The sequence below is a fragment of the Corvus cornix genome, chromosome 1 (assembly GCF_000738735.6).
Source record: "Corvus cornix cornix isolate S_Up_H32 chromosome 1, ASM73873v5, whole genome shotgun sequence".
Classification (NCBI taxonomy): Eukaryota; Metazoa; Chordata; class Aves; order Passeriformes; family Corvidae; genus Corvus; species Corvus cornix.
In genome coordinates this window covers 103,308,817-103,327,339 of record NC_046332.1, presented here as the reverse complement: position 1 = coordinate 103,327,339, position 18,523 = coordinate 103,308,817, and the positions used below count along the sequence as shown (strand labels likewise).

Below are 18,523 nucleotides of genomic sequence, written 5' to 3'. Positions count from 1 at the left end.
ATTTTCTAAATCAACTTTTTATAAAGAGAACTTTCTCAGCGATCTGTTTCTGAATTTGTTAGGAGCTTCCAGGTGGAACTCAGGTATGGTGAAGGAGCCATTTATTTTGTTTAGCCTTTAGCTGCTGTTATTCCTTTTTTGTCATCAAATAAGAACGTCTATTTTCCACAATAACGGGCCTCAGAGTAATAAAAAAAAAATAATAATAACAATAATATATATAATATATAACAATAATAATAACAAATAATAACACTTCCTTTTGAAGTGTTTCAACATGTTAAAAATAAATAGAATGTTCTTTTAAAAAGCCTTAATCTATAGGTACTTGTAGCATGTACTGCACATACCTATTTTTGCTCTTGATGTGATAAATTAAACCTGCCAGGTGTTCTGTTATTCTCTGCATAGTTAACCAGAAAGTTATTTTAATTTATTTTTTTTTTAACCCCACACTATTATAATCAATTAAAATTTTCCTGGATCCTTCTAACCCCCTATCTTGTTGTGCATGCATATCTTTGTTAGGGATCTTAGTTTAGGGCATCTTGCTTTTGGTTAACTTTGTTTCATTTAATTTCACTGATGCTGACAGCAGAGACCATGCAGTCTTTCTGCTCAGGATGGGTCCAGTTTACTTTGAGAGTCACATTCTATTTGACCTTAGTGTTTGAATGTCTTAAGCTGTAAATGTTTCCCTGTAGTTTTTTTTCTTGCCTTTCCAATTCTATGTTACTTCATGAATTTTCACCCTTTAAATATCATCTGTGTGTAGGAACAATTTAAATACACCGTTCCATTATTATTATTGCACTAAAATTTTACATTTTTTAGGTAGCTGCTGTTTTTTCCCTTTGGAGTAATTTGTACATATCATAATTTTCACTTACACTTTCAGTATATTGAAAAGTATATACTCAAGTTGTTGTCATTCATCATGAAGCTGATGACCTAATTATTCTTTTAATAACTGTCATTAAGATTTAAGTGTTTAAAATATTTCTACTCATACTCCCATAGTTTTGAGTATCTAGAAAAGGAGAAATCTGTCTTCCAGGAATACATTTCCTAAGTAAGCATTCCATAGGTGACATAGCAGTTTATTCTTTGATGTTTTGTTTAAGTTAATTCACATCTAATTCTTACACCTCTTCAAGAGTAAATTCTTGCTGAATTTCCTATTTCTGTCCCAGTATTTTGAAATTTCTTTGCCAAGCACTTGTCATCGTGCACATTCACACTTTGCTTATGCATTTATTCAGGAAGCTGAGACTGAGAATTTTAGGTGCAGTGAGACTCCTTTGGTGTTTGGATGTGCTAATATTCCTTATTCTGAATGGCTTTGCTCTTCCTGCTACAAGTAAGAGCACAGATCTGATCCTGTGCTGTCTATTTAGATGATTTGGAGCTGTTTCCTTGTGAATTATTTTGCTGTTACTGGAGCATATATTTATTTATTTTTTAATTATATTGATCTTTAGTTGGTTGTTTCTCTGTCCTTTTTATATTAAATTTGTAGACTGAGAATGCTTCCATTTCGAGGTGCTATTTAAATACTAATGAGTGTCGCAATGGTATTGTGGATTTTATTGGTAGTTCTCCTAGATACCAGTTCAGAGCCCAGCTTAGCAGTCCTAGAGCAGCTTTTCAGCTGTTCCTGGAACATACTGCTCAGAAAAAGATCTGCAGATAACACACATCGTGTTCTGCACTGATGAGTTTATGCCATCCAGCTCTGCATGGGCCACTTCTTTAAACAGAGCAGATTTCAGGTCTCCTATTGAAAAATCAGAATTCTGAAGGGTAAATTGCAGAAGAGTCTATGTATAGATAAATTCATGGTTTTCTTTTGCTTTTCTGGGCTTTTTCATTACTACTGAGAAATATGTACCTAGTAAGACTCTGCTTCTACTTCCTTTAGGGTTTGAGGTCTGGTTTCCTTTGAACACATTATCTAATAGTTGTTCCTGTAATAAGATCTCAGAAACAAATACAAGTATTTTATGTTGCAGCAAAGTTTATTTACTCTTGAATTAAAAAGTGAAGGTAAAGGAAATTCACATAAATTCAATTACTAGAAGCAAAATCAGTGTTTAATGTTCATTAAGTACCTAATTTTTTTTCCCAGCAACATGATTAGGCTATTATTTTTATAGCCTAATACTGATTAAATAGTTTTTCACTGCTTCCCTAGAAGGTGTGTGTCCTTTTTTTTTTTTTAGCTGGCAAGCATGTTTTGTATTCCAATTTGCAGCCAATTCCTTAAGAGAAAAATAAGTTGCCCTTGGTGTTGCAGAATCCCCTTTTTTTTTTTTTTTTTTAAAGCTTTTCTTTCAGATTTCATTTGTCTGTGCAATATGGTCCATTTGGTGTTCTTTCCTATGTATATGTATGCATTATTGTGCATAGACATATATTGTGAGCTTACTTAGAATAATTCTGACTTGCAGACGGTATCAGTACAGGAAATTATTCTGGAATAGTGGTGTTTTAAATTCATACCTAAACTTGTTTGTCACTTGTTTCCCTTCTATGCCAGTGTTGATTTAACACTATTACATTGTCAAGGAAACTCAGAGTAATGTTACCTTCTGTTTGTTTCCTTGTTCCTTGTATTCTGTGTTTAGTTTCACTGTAGTGGAAGCCAGTAGCAACCACTTAAAGTTGAGTAACGTGGTTGTTTTGGGGGGTTTTTTAATGGCTTTCTGAGACAATATGACTTTCTAGTGTGAAGAAGGCCTTGAGAGAACTGTATGCCTAGAAGAGGAAATCTTGTCTTGAGACTTCTATTTAGACCTTGCTGCAGTATAACACTTGAGAAAAGGGAGCTTTCCAAGATTATAAACAAATAAAATGTAGGCAGTAGGGTATAGTTGTAACTGGAAGGAAGACCCCACCATTGCAACTGGTGAGTGAGTACCTGTACTTGCATGAAAGTTGTCAAGGAATGGAACAAAGGAGAGGAGGACCCAAGTATTCCAGCATCTCATTTATTTTGAATTCATCACCTGGGACAAATGTTTTTACCGAGTATCAAGGAATGATCAGAAAATTCACTACCAGATGGAACAGCTGGCTTCTCTTCCAGCTGTTATCTACCATGATAGATAATTACATCTATCATCTGATGTAATTAGTGCAGTTGGTTGAGAATAGAGATCTCTTTCTACAATGTGTAAGACTTTTATTTTAATTCAGGTAGATAGTGAGGGTTGATTACCTCTGCCTATAATTTGTATTTCTATAAAAGACTTAGCTTTTGTATTTTTAACTGCATTTGCAGAACACTGTTCAGGTTAAAATAACAAACATTCAGCAGTTATGTCAGAAAAGGAAACTGCAAATTTGTGGGCAACCACTCATCATAAATCTTGCTCCCAAACAAGTGTTACGGACAAACTGAAGCTTGGTGTTGTTTGAGTTCCTTTTCATTTAAAACAGAGTTCTATTAGGTCTGCCTTTTACGGACTGAAGAGTATCTGAGCCCTGAGAAAATGCAAAGTCTGGGAATATTCTTTTGGTATCAGCAATGTGAAGTGGTGGTTTGGAGTTTGTTTTTTAGAGGGTGCTCAAAATAACCACTGGAAAGTTGGTTGCATAATAATTGCATTGCATTCAAAAATAATAATTTTTGTTTGTGTATAGAGAGCAAGTTAATGTATTTTCTTCTTCTTTTCTTGTTGAGTTTTGTAATGTTTTTAAAGCAATATAGAATCATAGAATAGTTTGGGTTAGAAGGGACCTTAAAGGTTGCCTGGTTCTAACCCCCTGCCCTGGGCAGGGACACCTCCCACTAGATCAGGTTGCTCAAGGCCTTATCCAACCTGGCCATGAACACTGCCAGCATTGGGGCATCCACAACCTCCCTGGGCAACCTGTTCCAGCATCTCACCACCTTCACAGTGAAGAATTCCTTCCATAGACCTAACCTAAATTTCCCCTCTTTCAGTTTGTACCCATTACTCCCTGTCCTATCACTACAGTTCCTGATGAAGAGTCGCCCTCCAGCTTCCTTGTAGGCCCCCTTCAGGTACTGGAAGGTTGCAATGGGGTCTCAGTGCAAACTTCTCCAGACTGAACAACCCCAGCTTTCTCAGCCTGTCTTCATAGGGGAGGTGCTCCAGTCCTCCTACCAACTTCATGGCCGTCCTCTGGACTTGCTCCAGCAGTTCCATGTCCTTCTTACGTCCACCTGACTGCTTTGTGTCCCTGGCTGCAGTAGATAAAAAAGATTTGAAAAAGTTCTGTTTCACATGTTTTTGACTTTCCCAAGATTGCCAGGGAGCGAATAGATAAAACAGTTAAGCAGAAATGGATCAAAGTATCTGAAGTAATCTGTACTTGGCAGTCTGTTTTGCTGAGCTATTCTATTCCTCCCTTGGGATTCTCTAAGATTCAGTGGGTGGCTTAAGTAGTATGTAATCCAACTGATCACATACTAATTTAAAAGATAAAACCAAAAATATCCACCAGCAATTTATTCCTTTGACAAGTAAAAGGAAACAATATTTATTTCAGACTCTGTAAAGACACAGTCTGGAGTCAATGATGGTAGCATTTTCTCCTGAAAAGACAAAGAAGTTTAGATTACTAGGTGGAGTACTCAGCATGCCTGTGTGCACACACATGCAAAATTTTGCTGTCTTAAAGCAGTAACAGGCACCTAAACTTATTGGTCATCTTGGATTTGCCTTGGGTGTTCTAAAACTATTCTTAAAACTATGTTCTTCATATTAAAGTATCTTCTTTCAGTCCGTGATTTTAAAAGTTGCCAGCATGTTCTGTGCATTATTCCAAATCATGTGATGGAGTTTTTTAATGTATACAGACTTTGACACATACATGCTCAGGATTTCTTATGTGCATCTTGTTTCCAACTTTGTCTGTATTCTTTTGGAAAAAAGAATCGTCAGTCTGGGAGAAGTGTGTGTTGGAACATGCTAACCTGGGTGGACAGTTGCTATGCATTTATATACTGAAATGATCAGATGCAAAAGGATATCTTCAGCACTAGTTCCTGCACATAAATTTTGCAGAATGTTTGAAAAACTTAAAAGTGAGTGCTTCAGAAACACAGTTTTAGAACTCTGACTCTACTAACCTATCACTATAACTAATTAGTGCACATTTTGGTGCATGTAGATAAAGGGAAAGACTGGAGCAAGGAAGACATACTCTTGGAGGAAAATCATAGAATATCCTGAGGTAGAAGGGACTCATCAAGATCATTGAAGTCCAGCTCCTGGTCTTGCACAGCACCATCACCAAGAGTCACACCATGTGCCCAAGAGCGTTGCTTCTTGAACTCTGTCAGGCTTGGTGCTGTGACCACTTCCCTGGGGGGCCTGTTCCAGTGCCCAGCCACCCTCTGGGTGCAGAACATTTTCCTGATACCCAACCTAAACCTTCTCTGACACAACTTCAGGCCGTTCCTTTGGGTCCTGTCACTGGATAGGTTAGAGAATACTTAAGCAAACAGCATATACCTAAATCTGTGGGCCCTGACAGGATGCACATGAGTGCTGAGGGACCTGGCAGCTGTCACTGTGAGGCCACTCTTGATTATTTTCTAATTATCATGATGACTGCGAGAGGTGACTGAGGATTGAAGGAAAGCAAATGTCAACTCCTTTCTTCAAAAAGGGCGAGAAGGAGGATCCAGGGAACTACAGGCTGGTCAGCTAGGCCTTAATCCCCAGGAAAAGAATGGAAAAAGTAAGCATTTCTGTATACAGGAAGGACAAAAAGGTAGCTTGGGTTATCCAACATGGATTCACAATGGTGAAATGATGTTTGACCTGCCTGAAGGGAGGGTGCAAAGGGCTTTTTTCAGTTCTGCCCAGTGGCAGGACCAGAGGCAATGGGCAAAAAGGGGAATATTGGAGTTTCTGTCTGAAACACTTTATCACTGTCAGGCTGACTGAGCCCTGGCACAGGCTGCACAGGGAGGTTGTCACCATCTGTGGAGATATTCAGGTCCTAGACAACTGTCTCTGGGTGGCCCTGCTTGAGCAGAGGGTTTAGGGTTAGACAAGGTGATCTCCAGAGGTCCATTTCAATGTCAACCAGTCTGCAATTCTGTGAAATAGGTCTAGGAGCTCCTCATTAAATAGATGAAAAGTATACTCAGATTTAATTTATTCACTATAATCCACAGAAGAAATAGAGAATGAACAAGAAGCTAAAATTGTAGATAGTATATTGCTTTCTGTATGTTAATTAACAGTCAGTTGTGTGTTAACTTACAGTAGATTGGATTGTATGTAATGCCTAGATAGAGCTACAGATGACATTAACAAGAATGCTGGTTTTTTACTTACTTGATGCTGATAAGTTCTGAAATTCTTTCCTTGTGTGGCAAGAAGTGTCATTTTTCAGGGAATTTTCAAATTCAGTGCAGAAAACTCTGAATTAAGTGCAGAACACAAAAAGATAAAATTCACTGCTGCTTAGAACTTTCTGGTGACCAGTTTCTCACAGAAGGGAAAATGGTGAAGACTGGGCAGCTTTTATAGGATAGACTCTCCTTGAGAAGAAAGGCAGAGTATTTCTTCAACAGAATTTTCTCAGTGGCAGGTATGGTGCTGCTGAAGTGGGGGCAGCGAGTGTCTCTTTATGTGGAAATGTCTTGAGTCTTACACTGTTTCCTTATAAAGGTGAGCATTAGCATTACTGCAGCATAGTGGTCCTCATTCAAGTGTTAAAAAGGACGGCTTTCCAAAGACATTTCGTCTATTTGATGCACTCTAGGTGTGCTTTAAGAGGACTAAATTCTTAAGAAGATTGGTTTCCATTAATTGGTTGTGAATCTGGAACAGAAATATGAACCCAGTGTGGTCCTAAGAGAAAAAGCTTGGGAATTGCTGACTTTCGTCAGCTCTTCTATTGTCTGGATCCTGGTGCATCTCTAAAAATTTAAGCCACATTGTTACTGAACTAGTGCTGTCTGTCTTAATTATGCAAATAGCATTGCTAAGTGGTTTTTGCCTATATTTGGGATTGTCTAGTTCAGTGCACTGGTATTTTTCAACATATTGTGAATTTGTAAACATTTGTAAACCATTAATCTAAATTTATTCCTCTGCTTTCCTCTGCCAGGAAGAAGGAAGTATCAAAGAAATTGCAATAACTCACCATGTAAAGGAAGGACATGAGAAAGCAGACCCTTCACAGTTTGAACTTCTGAAAGTACTAGGACAAGGATCCTTTGGAAAGGTTGGTAACTGAACTCTTGTGGAGCCAATTACTCAGGAATATAGCATTGAATATTGTCAATACAATATTTAGAACAGGTTTTGCATTAAGGCAGTGTTGCAAGTGAAAACTGCTTTCTAAATTAGTGCTAACTAGGCACTGTAATTGTGGCAGATCTTTTTAAAGCAGTAATTTTTTTTTCATCTTTGCATGATATGTGGATTTCAAAGTACAATAGAAAAAGTGGCCCAGTATGAAATAATTGGTTACTCACTGTTAAAATGGAATGTCATTTTTCTCTAGCTACTCTTCTTATCTATTTGAGAGGGTGAGGGTTGAAAGGTTTTTTTGATAAGTATTCCTTGTTGCTTGCTAATGGCAGGACATCACCACTACAGAAGCTGGTTTTTGAAGCATGTTGCAATTGTAATCAACAAATTTTAGGCAATAATGGCTACTGAAGTAAATGTGATGCACCCCAGTCATGTTCATTATCTGTCATAATTTGCTTAAGATGCAATGTACCTGGATATTTATCTGAACATCTGTTAAAGACTCGATATTTCTAGCATTTCATGAGTACTGAGATCTCACTAGGCATACGTTTTTTATGCTTTAAGTTGTCCAAATCCAACTTGAAAGCAAAATATTAAGTTCACATGGCAAGACAGTTCACCAAGACTGAATGGAATATGTATGGCAAGACAACAGAGCCTTTACATCTGTTTTCAGCCATAATTGCAGTTCTGAATGTGATGTTAAGCTCTAGCATGTAAAAAATCCTCCTTAGATATGGGGGAAAGTTAGAAAAATAGGTTCAATTCTCTTTTGGTGGTAGTAAGTCACCATTAGTCACATTATTGTTCCAGTTAAGTTTGGAAACCTAGGTGCTTAGAAACTATGAAATTTTGTACTCATACTAGTAAGAATTCACTGAGAAACCTGATTCCAAGGGTTTGATTTAATGCAGGATCATAACCAAGTTTTTATTTGGAAATCTTCAGATCATGAGAAGTAAATCAAAGGCAAGGAAAGTAAGCTAATAAATGATCGTTTCAGCAATCACTTATTTTATTGATAATACTAAATTCACTACTACAAAGGGAGGGAGAAGGGGGAATGTGAGTTTTAAAAAAGCAAAAATAGTAAACTGTCCAGCTGACTCAAATTTCTGCAAAAATGCCAGTCTTGTCCTCAGTTCTCTTAGCCTTTATGAAAAAATTATTAATATTTTAAAAATCCATAAATCCTTTTGTTTTAATAATTTGTGAGGATGTCACTATTTCCCATTTAATTTTAAAAAAGTAAATCGGCATGCTTTTCAAGGTCTCTTGATGATGTTCTGGTAATCTCTGGGTAATGCAAGGGATGTTAACGTAAGTAAGAATTGGGCACAGAAACAGACATCAAACTGATATCATATAACATGTTTAACTTTCTCATGTACCACAATATGTATCTATACATGTACGTAGCCAGAAAACCTGTGACAGGTTTTTTTTTTCATTTCTAGATTTAAAATTTGTCTCTGCTGGAATTAATTTTGTGTTAAGGGTATTAAAAACAATACCAGTCAAGAAATCCCATGATACTGAAGAAGGAAATGAAACACCCTTTAATTGAGGCTGGTTATCCTTTATTAGTACATGCAACACTAGGTTACTTTTTGAAAGTTATTTTGTTATGCATTGATTCATATAAGTTTCTGGATCAAATTTTGTTCACATATTTATTGTCATATCTGAAAATTATTTTATTAGCACATTAGCTGTACTGTCCTATGAATTTCAGTAAGATAAAACTAGAGATTAATTTTTAAAAGCTGATTTTTGTGTTTCAGATTTGTATGAACTTCTGAAAGAATCCTTTTTTTTTTTAACTCATTGAGATCACTTAAGTTAAACCAAAGTTAATTTGGCAGAGTATCTTGAATAATCCTTTTAGATTATGAAACGAAGGAATAGAAGGAAAAAATTGAAAGTAGATTTGGCTTTGCAGAATCTAAAACTGTCAAATTGGGTTTTGTTGAAATCATACTGACTACTTGAATTTCATAGCAAAATACATTAATTTGACTTGGTTTTATTTTCTTTTAAGAATTCTTTCTAATTTTTAATGCAGGTCTTCCTTGTCAAAAAAATCTCAGGATCAGATGCTAGGCAGCTTTATGCAATGAAGGTATTGAAAAAGGCTACCTTGAAAGGTAAGTGTTGTTTAGAACAAGAGAAAAATAAAAAAGATGAATCAGGGACATTATACCAAAACCTACTTTTTACACAGGTGCTGCTCTACAGACTGTCGTCCAGCTTTCTTCTCTGAAACAGGAAATAGCAGAATACTCTGCTTTGTGTTGTAAACCTGGAAAGATTAAGGATTAAAAATACCGTACTGGTAGTTAGAGAGGAAAGCAGATTCCTTCCCATGCAACTTCCCTTATGTGATGGTGGGTTAATAGAGTGGTTGTGTTACATCTGCCACCTGACTTGCTCCTGAGCTGTTACTTGAAACTTAATATCCTTCCGTTTTTCCTTTGCTGTGTGTCACGAAGGATACAGTTAATGCCTTTTGCTCAGTTTATAATTAGGTCATGATATTTAAAAGTGCATTATGTCGGCTGTTTTATTCTAGAAGTTCTAAGCACATGACTTAGTCTTTTTTTTAAAGCAGACATATACAGTACATTTGCCCCAAACTTTTGGCACACGGTCTTGATGTAGAATGTATTTTATAAAATCTTAAGTTAATCATCTAAGTTACTTGAGCCAAAACGAATTGTGAATTGATCTGTTTATTGGGTGCTTTTGATCTTGAATGCTGTCAGTGGCAAAATAAGTTCAAGCCTGCATGATCCCAATTCTGTCTCAGAGAATTCTGTAAGAAAAAAGAAAGAAGTTTTTTACTTTAGATCAAAATGAAAGTCATCTTTCACATTAATATCTTAACCAGGATGAATGCTTGTTCTTTCATGCCACTGTTTAATAGTTTTGTCTATGTGAAGTTCTTCCAATTCATGACTGTATTGAAATTGAAATGATAGTTTTGGGATGGTTCCAACAGCTTGTAGTGCTTTACCTATGTTATTGATTATTATATCGAATTTCAGTTTTAACATATAGTTTCATCTCAAAATACTTACAGAACAGTGGAGGGAACAAAAACATTGGATTATCAACTTATGCTAAAATGTTGAAATTTTTTCACTTACGATCTAGAGCTGAATGCCACAGATTTTACACTTAAAACTATTACAGCGGGTGTGTATTTGAACAGTTTCCTATATTTTGATTCCTTTGTGTTTTGTGGCACGTGTCATTCCCATTATTTACTTCCTATTTTTCTGAAATTGATTTCCACTCATTTAAGGTATGTTAATATCCTCAACAGACTTTCATTCCCCAGCCTGTTAATAGCTCAGGACTAGTCAAAGGTCACTCAGCAGTTGCTTTTTTAAGATGTTCAAAGGCTTCTCTTCATCACCTTTTGATTGCAGTTTAACCTTGTGCAAAAATTACAGTCCAGGCTGTGGTTCTGGTTTTGCCTACAGATGTCAGAGACTGATAAATACTGAAATTGGCACCATGACTTTTAATTGGGAAAGGAGACTCTTTGAGGCACTAAGAATTCAAGGATGCAAAAGGTTTAAGCAGAAAGGTGACACCATCAGGAGGATGCCACAGTTCTCAGCACTTTGTATCTGGATTATCAGATGCTTTTCATTCACTGCTTGCTTGTGATTCATGTTTTAGGAAGAACAGAGTTGCAAGCAAATTAAGGTTACTATTGAAACTTTAATATGAAATTAACTGGAATTAATTATATTTTCCATAATTGCAACTTTTTTCTATCTATAATACTATATTTTTAAATAATACAGTGTATTACTTGGTTTGTCTGTGTTTCTTTAGCTCTTTCAAATCTATTTCATAAAGACATTTTTGTGCTCTGTAATTAGATAAGAAGACCACACTTGAAAACACGTGTACCTGATCCACAAAACAAAATTAGAGAGAATATTTTCATAGGAATGCAGCTGTATTAGCCAGAACACATTGATGTAACTACAGTCCAACTTTTTAATGTTTAGAGCAAATCTAAGAATGTATACATATAATTTTGTTTACTGCAGAGACTAGTCTATTAATATACTCTGATGGAAGGTGTTATCTTTCAGTGCCCCTTTATGATGAGGAGAGAGAAACAGAGCCAAAACATTGCTAGAGCATCTGGCATCAAATGTTAAGAAAAAATCAGTGCTTCCAATAGAATGCATATAGAAATTACAGTCAAACAAAAGTCAGATGTCAAGTCAAATAATGGCTGATGCTAATGCCTGAAATGAGCTCAGTTCCTCACACTTTTTTTTGCTTGGAGTTTTATAAGTCCGTACTTTCCATGTTACTGTTGCATAGCTGCAGACACTTGGATGTCTTTCAGATTTTTTTTCTCAACTGAACCTGCCTAAAAAAAAAAAATATTCTGAGTTTCAGTCTTGTAATTCAGATGAACTGCTGAAACAGTTAAACTGCACAACTATCTTGTGACATTTTAATGGCTTTAGATGCAAAGGTTAACATTCAAATGTGGCGTTTGCTCTGTGTTTGAGCACTTATTTCATGAGCTTCCATTTTTAGGGATGTGTTCTGCAGGCAGATGGAAACTTGATACTTGTATTCATTCATGAAAATGTATCTATATAACTTTTTCACAAGTACCTGTATGGTTGTAAGCACCTGTTTCTGGGAAAAGATAGATAAATGCCTAAACACCATTTTGCTTTTTGTCCTCTTTTTTATTTTCTGCCTTGTTATGTTTTAATATCTGAGAACTCTGGCTTGTTAACTGTACAAGGAATGCTATCAACTTCAACTTTGGATGGGACTTCACTGCTCTGGAGTGCTTCCTTCGGGAAGATAAAACACTTGTGAAAGGAGCAGTAACAAAATGTAGAATAGAGGGCAAGAGAAAAATGCAGCATCTTAAACCACTGAAAGCGAACTTTCACAGCTCTCCCCTGTGTAGGGTTTTGAATCTTGTCTGTGTCCTGGCTGATTTGGAGCTTCAGATGGGAACCATGCACTGACTGGAGTTGGCAGGAGAGTTGTGGAGAACAGCTGAAGCAGGTGCTGTGCTCAGCTGACCACCCTGCCTCTATTCCTGCATTGCTGGCATGTGATGCTTGGTTGGGTTTAATCTCTCGTGGCATGGGAGCACTTCCATGTCCCCTTCAGAGCCACCATGGAGGGACAGCACAGGCAGCTTGAGCAGCAACTGCTTCTAATGTCTGATATATTTCTCCATGCACATTTACTCTCAGTAAACATTCTTAAAATCAAAAAGATAATCTGAAGTATACACTACATTGAATCAATAGCATTTGTATTTTAAGTTCATAATAAGGGAAATGAAAAAAAAATTTCCCTTCCAAGTTGTAAAGGACTTAATAGTGTGAGTTATTTAATGAGTTAAACCAATATAAATATCTTTATGATACTGTGATTATATTTATGCTGTTTGTTTTGCTATAACTTTAATTCTCTATGCTTTTCAATAGTAGAATGTTTTCTCTACATAGCTGTGGCAGTTTTGCTCTAATGTTTAAAAGATTAGCTAAGTATAGAGAAGACTGAAGGGTGGTTATGTTTTCTCATGTGCTTTTGTTACATTTATTTGCCTAGTGTTAGGTTTTGTCAATAGCAAAAAAGATTTATCAGAAAAAAATGTGGAATAAATTCAGTTCTCAGCTGTGTGCAGTATAACAGCCTGCAGACAATTATAATATTACAGGACACAATGGGAAGTACATCAGGAAACATATGAGAAATACTGAGTCATAATGTAAAGTTGTGTTTTGGTTTGGTTTTTTGGGGTTTTTAGGAGTTTTTTTATCTTGCTTGCTCATGTTCTATTGTAGTTCGAGATCGGGTTCGGACAAAAATGGAACGTGATATTCTAGTAGAAGTTAACCATCCTTTTATTGTCAAGTTACATTATGGTAAGTTGCAGAAAAATTCATTTTTATAGGATGAAAATGTGTGTTTGTCAAGATAGTTCCTAATACTTGCATTGTGGTTCAGAAAATCATAGAACTTTAGTGTGTTAAGTCCCAATTGTGCAAAGACTTGCTCTGTAATAATTCTCATGCAAAATAAGCACGACTGACTTCATGCAGTGTTAAATCTTTATAGGACTAAGAGTCCGTAGCCCTTTGTGCTATTAAAAAGCAGTTACTTATTAATGACTAGCCATTATTTTCCAAAACCTCTAATCTTTTGTATGACATACACTTTAAGTTATTTCCTACAGTTGCTTTGTTTACTCTATAGAAAACATATGCAATGGCATTAATTCCACTTGCATCAAGATTGGTGGAAATTAGCCTTTTAATTTTAATAGTATGAGCAGCTGTAACAGAATACTTATGTGTAAAGGGGGAGGATATCAGTACTCTTAACATGTGCAAAAAAAAAAAAAGTTTCTGGTTTGTTTGGGGTTTTTTTAGTTCTTTTTTTTCTTGGGGTTTGTTTTTTCCTACAGTTAAACCTCCTGTCTCTCTCACTTTCTGATGTGGCTTAAATTATGTACCTTTCACTATTTTATGTGCCATTCTTTTGGAAACTAGACTAAATGTCCCTGTTAAGCTGAATTTCTAGAGATTTTAAAAGGTGCATTAGTTACTAGTTTGCCCTTTAAAATCTGTCTTCTTACATTAAAATCTGGAATAAAATGCTGGCTATCCTAAGTAAAGTTTATTTTTTAAGAAATTTTATTGGTGATTTGCTTTACTTTCACATAGCATGGGAATTACTTGGTCCATGGTAGAGGATCAGTTACCTAATTCATTTGAATACATTTTTCCACAAAGGAGAAAGTAAAATTAATTTTAATAATGAAAATAGTGGTGAATTATTTGGTATGTTATTTTCCTGATCATGGATAAAGTTAGGCGATTTTTTTTGTTTTAATTTATCTTTTCAGCTTTTCAAACAGAAGGGAAGCTGTATCTTATTTTGGATTTTCTCAGGGGAGGAGACTTGTTTACACGTTTATCCAAAGAGGTACACTTTTTTATTTGAAAAATCATCCGTTGATAGAATTTGACTATAAATTGTCTGTATTAGGAGAGTTTACATTTTAAATTCTGTTTCCATTGAATAAAATCTTAATCTGTTTTTAACCAGGTATGTTTTTTGTATGGTTGGATTTTTTTGCATAGAATAGTCACTTCATGGAAGGGCTGATGGCAATTTATGTTATCTCTGAAAGAAGTTTTAGACAAGCAGTGTTTCTGTGCTGCTTTTTATACCTGGCAAAATTTTCTTCTCCTATTGCTACCATGCTTAAATATAAGACTCAGAGCCTGGATTTATACAAAGTGAATGTGTTCAAATTAACTGATTTATGTCTGGTTTAGTATCCAGAATTCAGGGGCAGATAAGATATATTCTTTTTTTACCCATGAATGCAAAATTGCATTATGTATGAATATTTAAAAAGCGATAATTGTATTCCACTTCTTTTAGTAATTTTCAAAAAGTGAATATTTTGCCTCAGTCATGATGGTAATATGTCTGTGTAGATACAGGAAATAACAGCTTTGAAGAGTTTCATTACCTCAATTTAATTTGAATGTAATTCCTAAAATAAATGTCAACATCTAATATATCACCATATTTTTTAAAGTTTTTGTTTTCCATTACTCAAAATTTTGCAACAAGTATCTTTTAGGATAGAGATTATATCCAATGTGTATCTGGTAGTCTGGACTTGCAGTTATAGCTGCTTTCCATATTCCTTTGCTACGACAGTATCTGGGACAGCTGGGTCACCACTGCAAAGCTATATTGTTATTAAGAGGAGAGTAGAATGGAATTTACTTTGTGTATAGATGTATCCTTCTGTACTGACCACATAAATTACTACATTTATTTTCATGATGCTATCTGTTTCAAGTTGCCTTTTGTCGTTTGTTTTGTCACAGATAACAAATAAGTTATTAGTGCTCTAAAATTGAGATACTTTTCTCTTGAAGTTCATAGTTCATTTTTGATTCCCAAAAAAGAATGTATATTGGCTTTCTGCTGAGGTCTTTTTCATCTTGATCCACTTGCATTTTATGAAATTTAATGTGGTTACATGAGAAATATTCATTATAGGTACCTGAATCTAAGCAAAGTGTTTATAACTGGTGAGTGAAATGGGCATGCTGGATGCTATTAATATCATCCTCATACCAATCCATGTGATTTTGAAATAGATTAGAGGAACTAAAAGTTGTTGCTTTTTTCCTGTTGACTACAAAGGGAAAAGTGATTAATTCAAAGCTGGATGTCTGCAGATGTTTAAGGTTAGGAAAGATGAGTCCCATGCAATGGTTTTAAAGAATGTAGTGTGGGTGTATTATCCTCCTCATGGGATCTTTTATTATTTGAGCTTTTAAATGTTTCTTATAGAGATTTCCCTTCTTGAATATGCCTGCACTAAATATTGGCTCTTTTGTAGAAGTAACATCAGCAACAACCTTTTGTACAAGCTTTAGTATCGCTTTCTATCTCGAAACTAAGGGGAAAATATATTCTCCATTCTTAACTCTTGTTTTAAATCATGTTCATCTTTGCTCCCTATTGCCATTCTTTTTTCCAGGTCTGTATGCTTTATCTTAAGGTATTAGTCTTAGATTCTAAAAACAAAACAAATTAAATAACTGAGTAGTAACTGAAATAGAATCAAATCATGCAGAATATTTTTTTATTTTTATCTTTTTCTACAGTCTCAGAAGAGTTAAATTGTAATGTATTCTGTCAGGAATCACAGCATCTGATATATTGGGACAATATGTTCATTTCAATGAGCATAAACAGAGATTAGTTTATCTTCCTAATCCAAAAAGTGGGATTGCTACCTGGGATCCTCCCTGTGCTCTTACACAGGCTGTTTACTTTGTTTACTCTTCCATCTGCCTTTTCTGCAGTTACATCTCAGGCTGCACCTTGGGCCTTTTACAATCACTGTAACTTCTTTCTCAAAGTACCTAGAGACGGTCATTCCAAAACCAAGATACATATGCTTTTCTTCCCTCTAACTTTGTAGATGAAATTTGGGCATTTGGACTTCTTCGGTCCATTTGTTGTCTGGAAATGAAATGGTCCCATCCAACCAAGAGGTAGTCACATTCTTTAAGTGCTTCCAAAATATTTCAGTTTCACTACGACGTGTCTGTCTGTTCTCTCGAACAATCAGAAACAGATAATCTCCTGGTTTGCAGAAAGAATAATATATTGCCTTTAAAAGTCCTTTTTCAAGTATGTCCAAGTATTTCAAGTATGAAATAGTGTGGGTTATAAAATCCTAGGTTTTGTGTAACCAAGAAATTTGAATTTTCTAGTGTTTTGCGTAGAAATGAATTCAAGTATTATAAGAAACCCTTCTGAAAAACCACTGTTGTTATTGTTTAGTTGGTGCTGGTGTAACCTTTACAGATCTCATATGTGAAATACATTGTGTTACTTTTTCAGGTGATGTTCACAGAAGACGATGTTAAATTTTATCTGGCAGAGTTAGCACTTGCTTTAGACCATCTACATAGTCTTGGAATAATATACCGGGACCTAAAACCAGAAAAGTAAGGCTCCTCTATGAGAAATGCAGTGTATTAATTTCATTTCTATAGCACTTCTACCTATGCACTTTTTCCCAACTGTTAAACTTCAGTAATTTACTAAATAAATTGAACAGAGGGAGGTGGGGGAGGTTTATGAGCTATTTTCATTTAAAAGGTTGGATTTCCCATCTCAAAGAGGAAAAAGGATCATAGCTGAGGAGCTAGAGGGGCTCGTTGAGAGAACTTTAAACTCTGTTTGAGGGGGAATGGGGACAAAGACAGAGATAAGCCTTGGAGTGGCACACCACTCTTTGAGGGACGGTGTTCTACCAAGGTCCTTTGGTCTGCCATAGCAGTGGAGTTAGGGGATGGAGGTCCTTGCAGCAGGAAGGAAGAAAGGATTATCAATGTGTTAGAAATCCCAGAAGCAGAAGACAACAAAAAAATATTTGTAAAAATCAGCGACAAAAGGAGGGCCAAGGAGAATCTCCATCCTTTGTTGGATGTGAGGGGAAACATAATGACAAAGGATGAAGAAAAGGTTGAGGTACTTCCTGTCTTTCTTGCCTTAGCCTTTAATAAGACCACCAGTTGTTGTCAAGGTACCCAGCTCAGTGGAAGACATAGAATGGGAGCAGAATTAAGCCCCCATAATCTAGGACGGAATGGCCAGCAGACTGCTTATACAACTTAGAACCTCAAAAGTCCATGGGACTGGATGGAACTCACCCAAGAATACTGAGGGAGCTGGTAGAAGAACTCACCAAGCCACTTTCAATCATTTACCAGCAGTCCAGGTCAACCATGGAGGTCCCAGGTGACTGGAAGTTGGCGAATGTGACACCCATCTATAAGAAGGGTTGGAAGGAGAAGCAGGAAACTACAGGCATGTCAGCCTGACCTCATTGTCAGGGAAGGTCATGGAGTCATCATCTTGAGTGCCATCATGTAACATGTACAGGACAACCAGGGGTTCAGGCCAGGCCAGCCTCGTTTTATGCAAGGCAGGTCCTGCTTGACCAACCTGATCATCTTCTATGATGAAGTTACCTGCTTAGTGGATGAGGGAAAGGCTCTGGATGTTGTCTGCCTAGACTTTAGTAGAGCCTTTTGTGACATCCCACCCTTAAGGTGAAAGGAGCACTCAAGATTTGTAAATGCTCATGGTGGAAAGAAATAACAAAAGTCAGAGGGTCTGAAAAAATCACAAGCTTTTATTAGTAAATTACGTACCTGGTGTGGAAATTGATATTTTAGTTCCTGACCTACTATAAAAGTACATGACAGTGGGGTTTGGATAAAGGGGTAAGAGGAAAAGGAAGAGAGAAAACAAAAGGTGAATTAAAGAGGGGGAGAGAGAGAGAAGGAGAGAAAAAGAGATTAGTCTTGGCTCCAGTGTCAGTCCAACTGATGGGATGGATATCCAGGGTCCAGGGGGCACCACCTGGGCTTAGTGAGGGTATGTTTTTATAGATAGGTTTCCCTGCCGTGAAGGTAAGTTTCTCGTTTTCTATACAAATTAGTTGTCACCCAGTCTGTTCTTTCAGACCTTTCTGGAAATGGGTTGGAGGTCTTTGGGGATATTGGGTGGTCTTTTCTTCCCCTACAGTCCATGCCCACTTCTCAACCTCATTCCTGTGCTTGTGCTGTACTGGGTTGTGCTTATCTTCAGGAATTAGAACAAGGATGTTTGTCCCAGAAAAGTGGTGCTGTATCTCTGCCCTCTTCTTT

The 18,523-nt window shown here is 36.3% G+C and overlaps 1 protein-coding gene across 4 annotated transcripts in view; it reads left to right on the top strand.

The window, feature by feature from the left end:
• RPS6KA3 (ribosomal protein S6 kinase A3) overlaps window positions 1–18,523 on the top strand; it is a 76,334-nt gene that overhangs the window by 27,602 nt on the left and 30,209 nt on the right. For all 4 annotated transcript variants that reach the window (XM_039551358.1, XM_039551355.1, XM_010394484.4 and 1 more), the window contains 5 exons: window positions 7,099–7,215; window positions 9,316–9,397; window positions 13,106–13,186; window positions 14,170–14,249; window positions 16,707–16,813. In XM_039551358.1, the coding sequence (XP_039407292.1) occupies window positions 7,099–7,215; window positions 9,316–9,397; window positions 13,106–13,186; window positions 14,170–14,249; window positions 16,707–16,813 (467 nt within the window). The remainder of the gene's footprint in view (window positions 1–7,098; window positions 7,216–9,315; window positions 9,398–13,105; window positions 13,187–14,169; window positions 14,250–16,706; window positions 16,814–18,523) is intronic.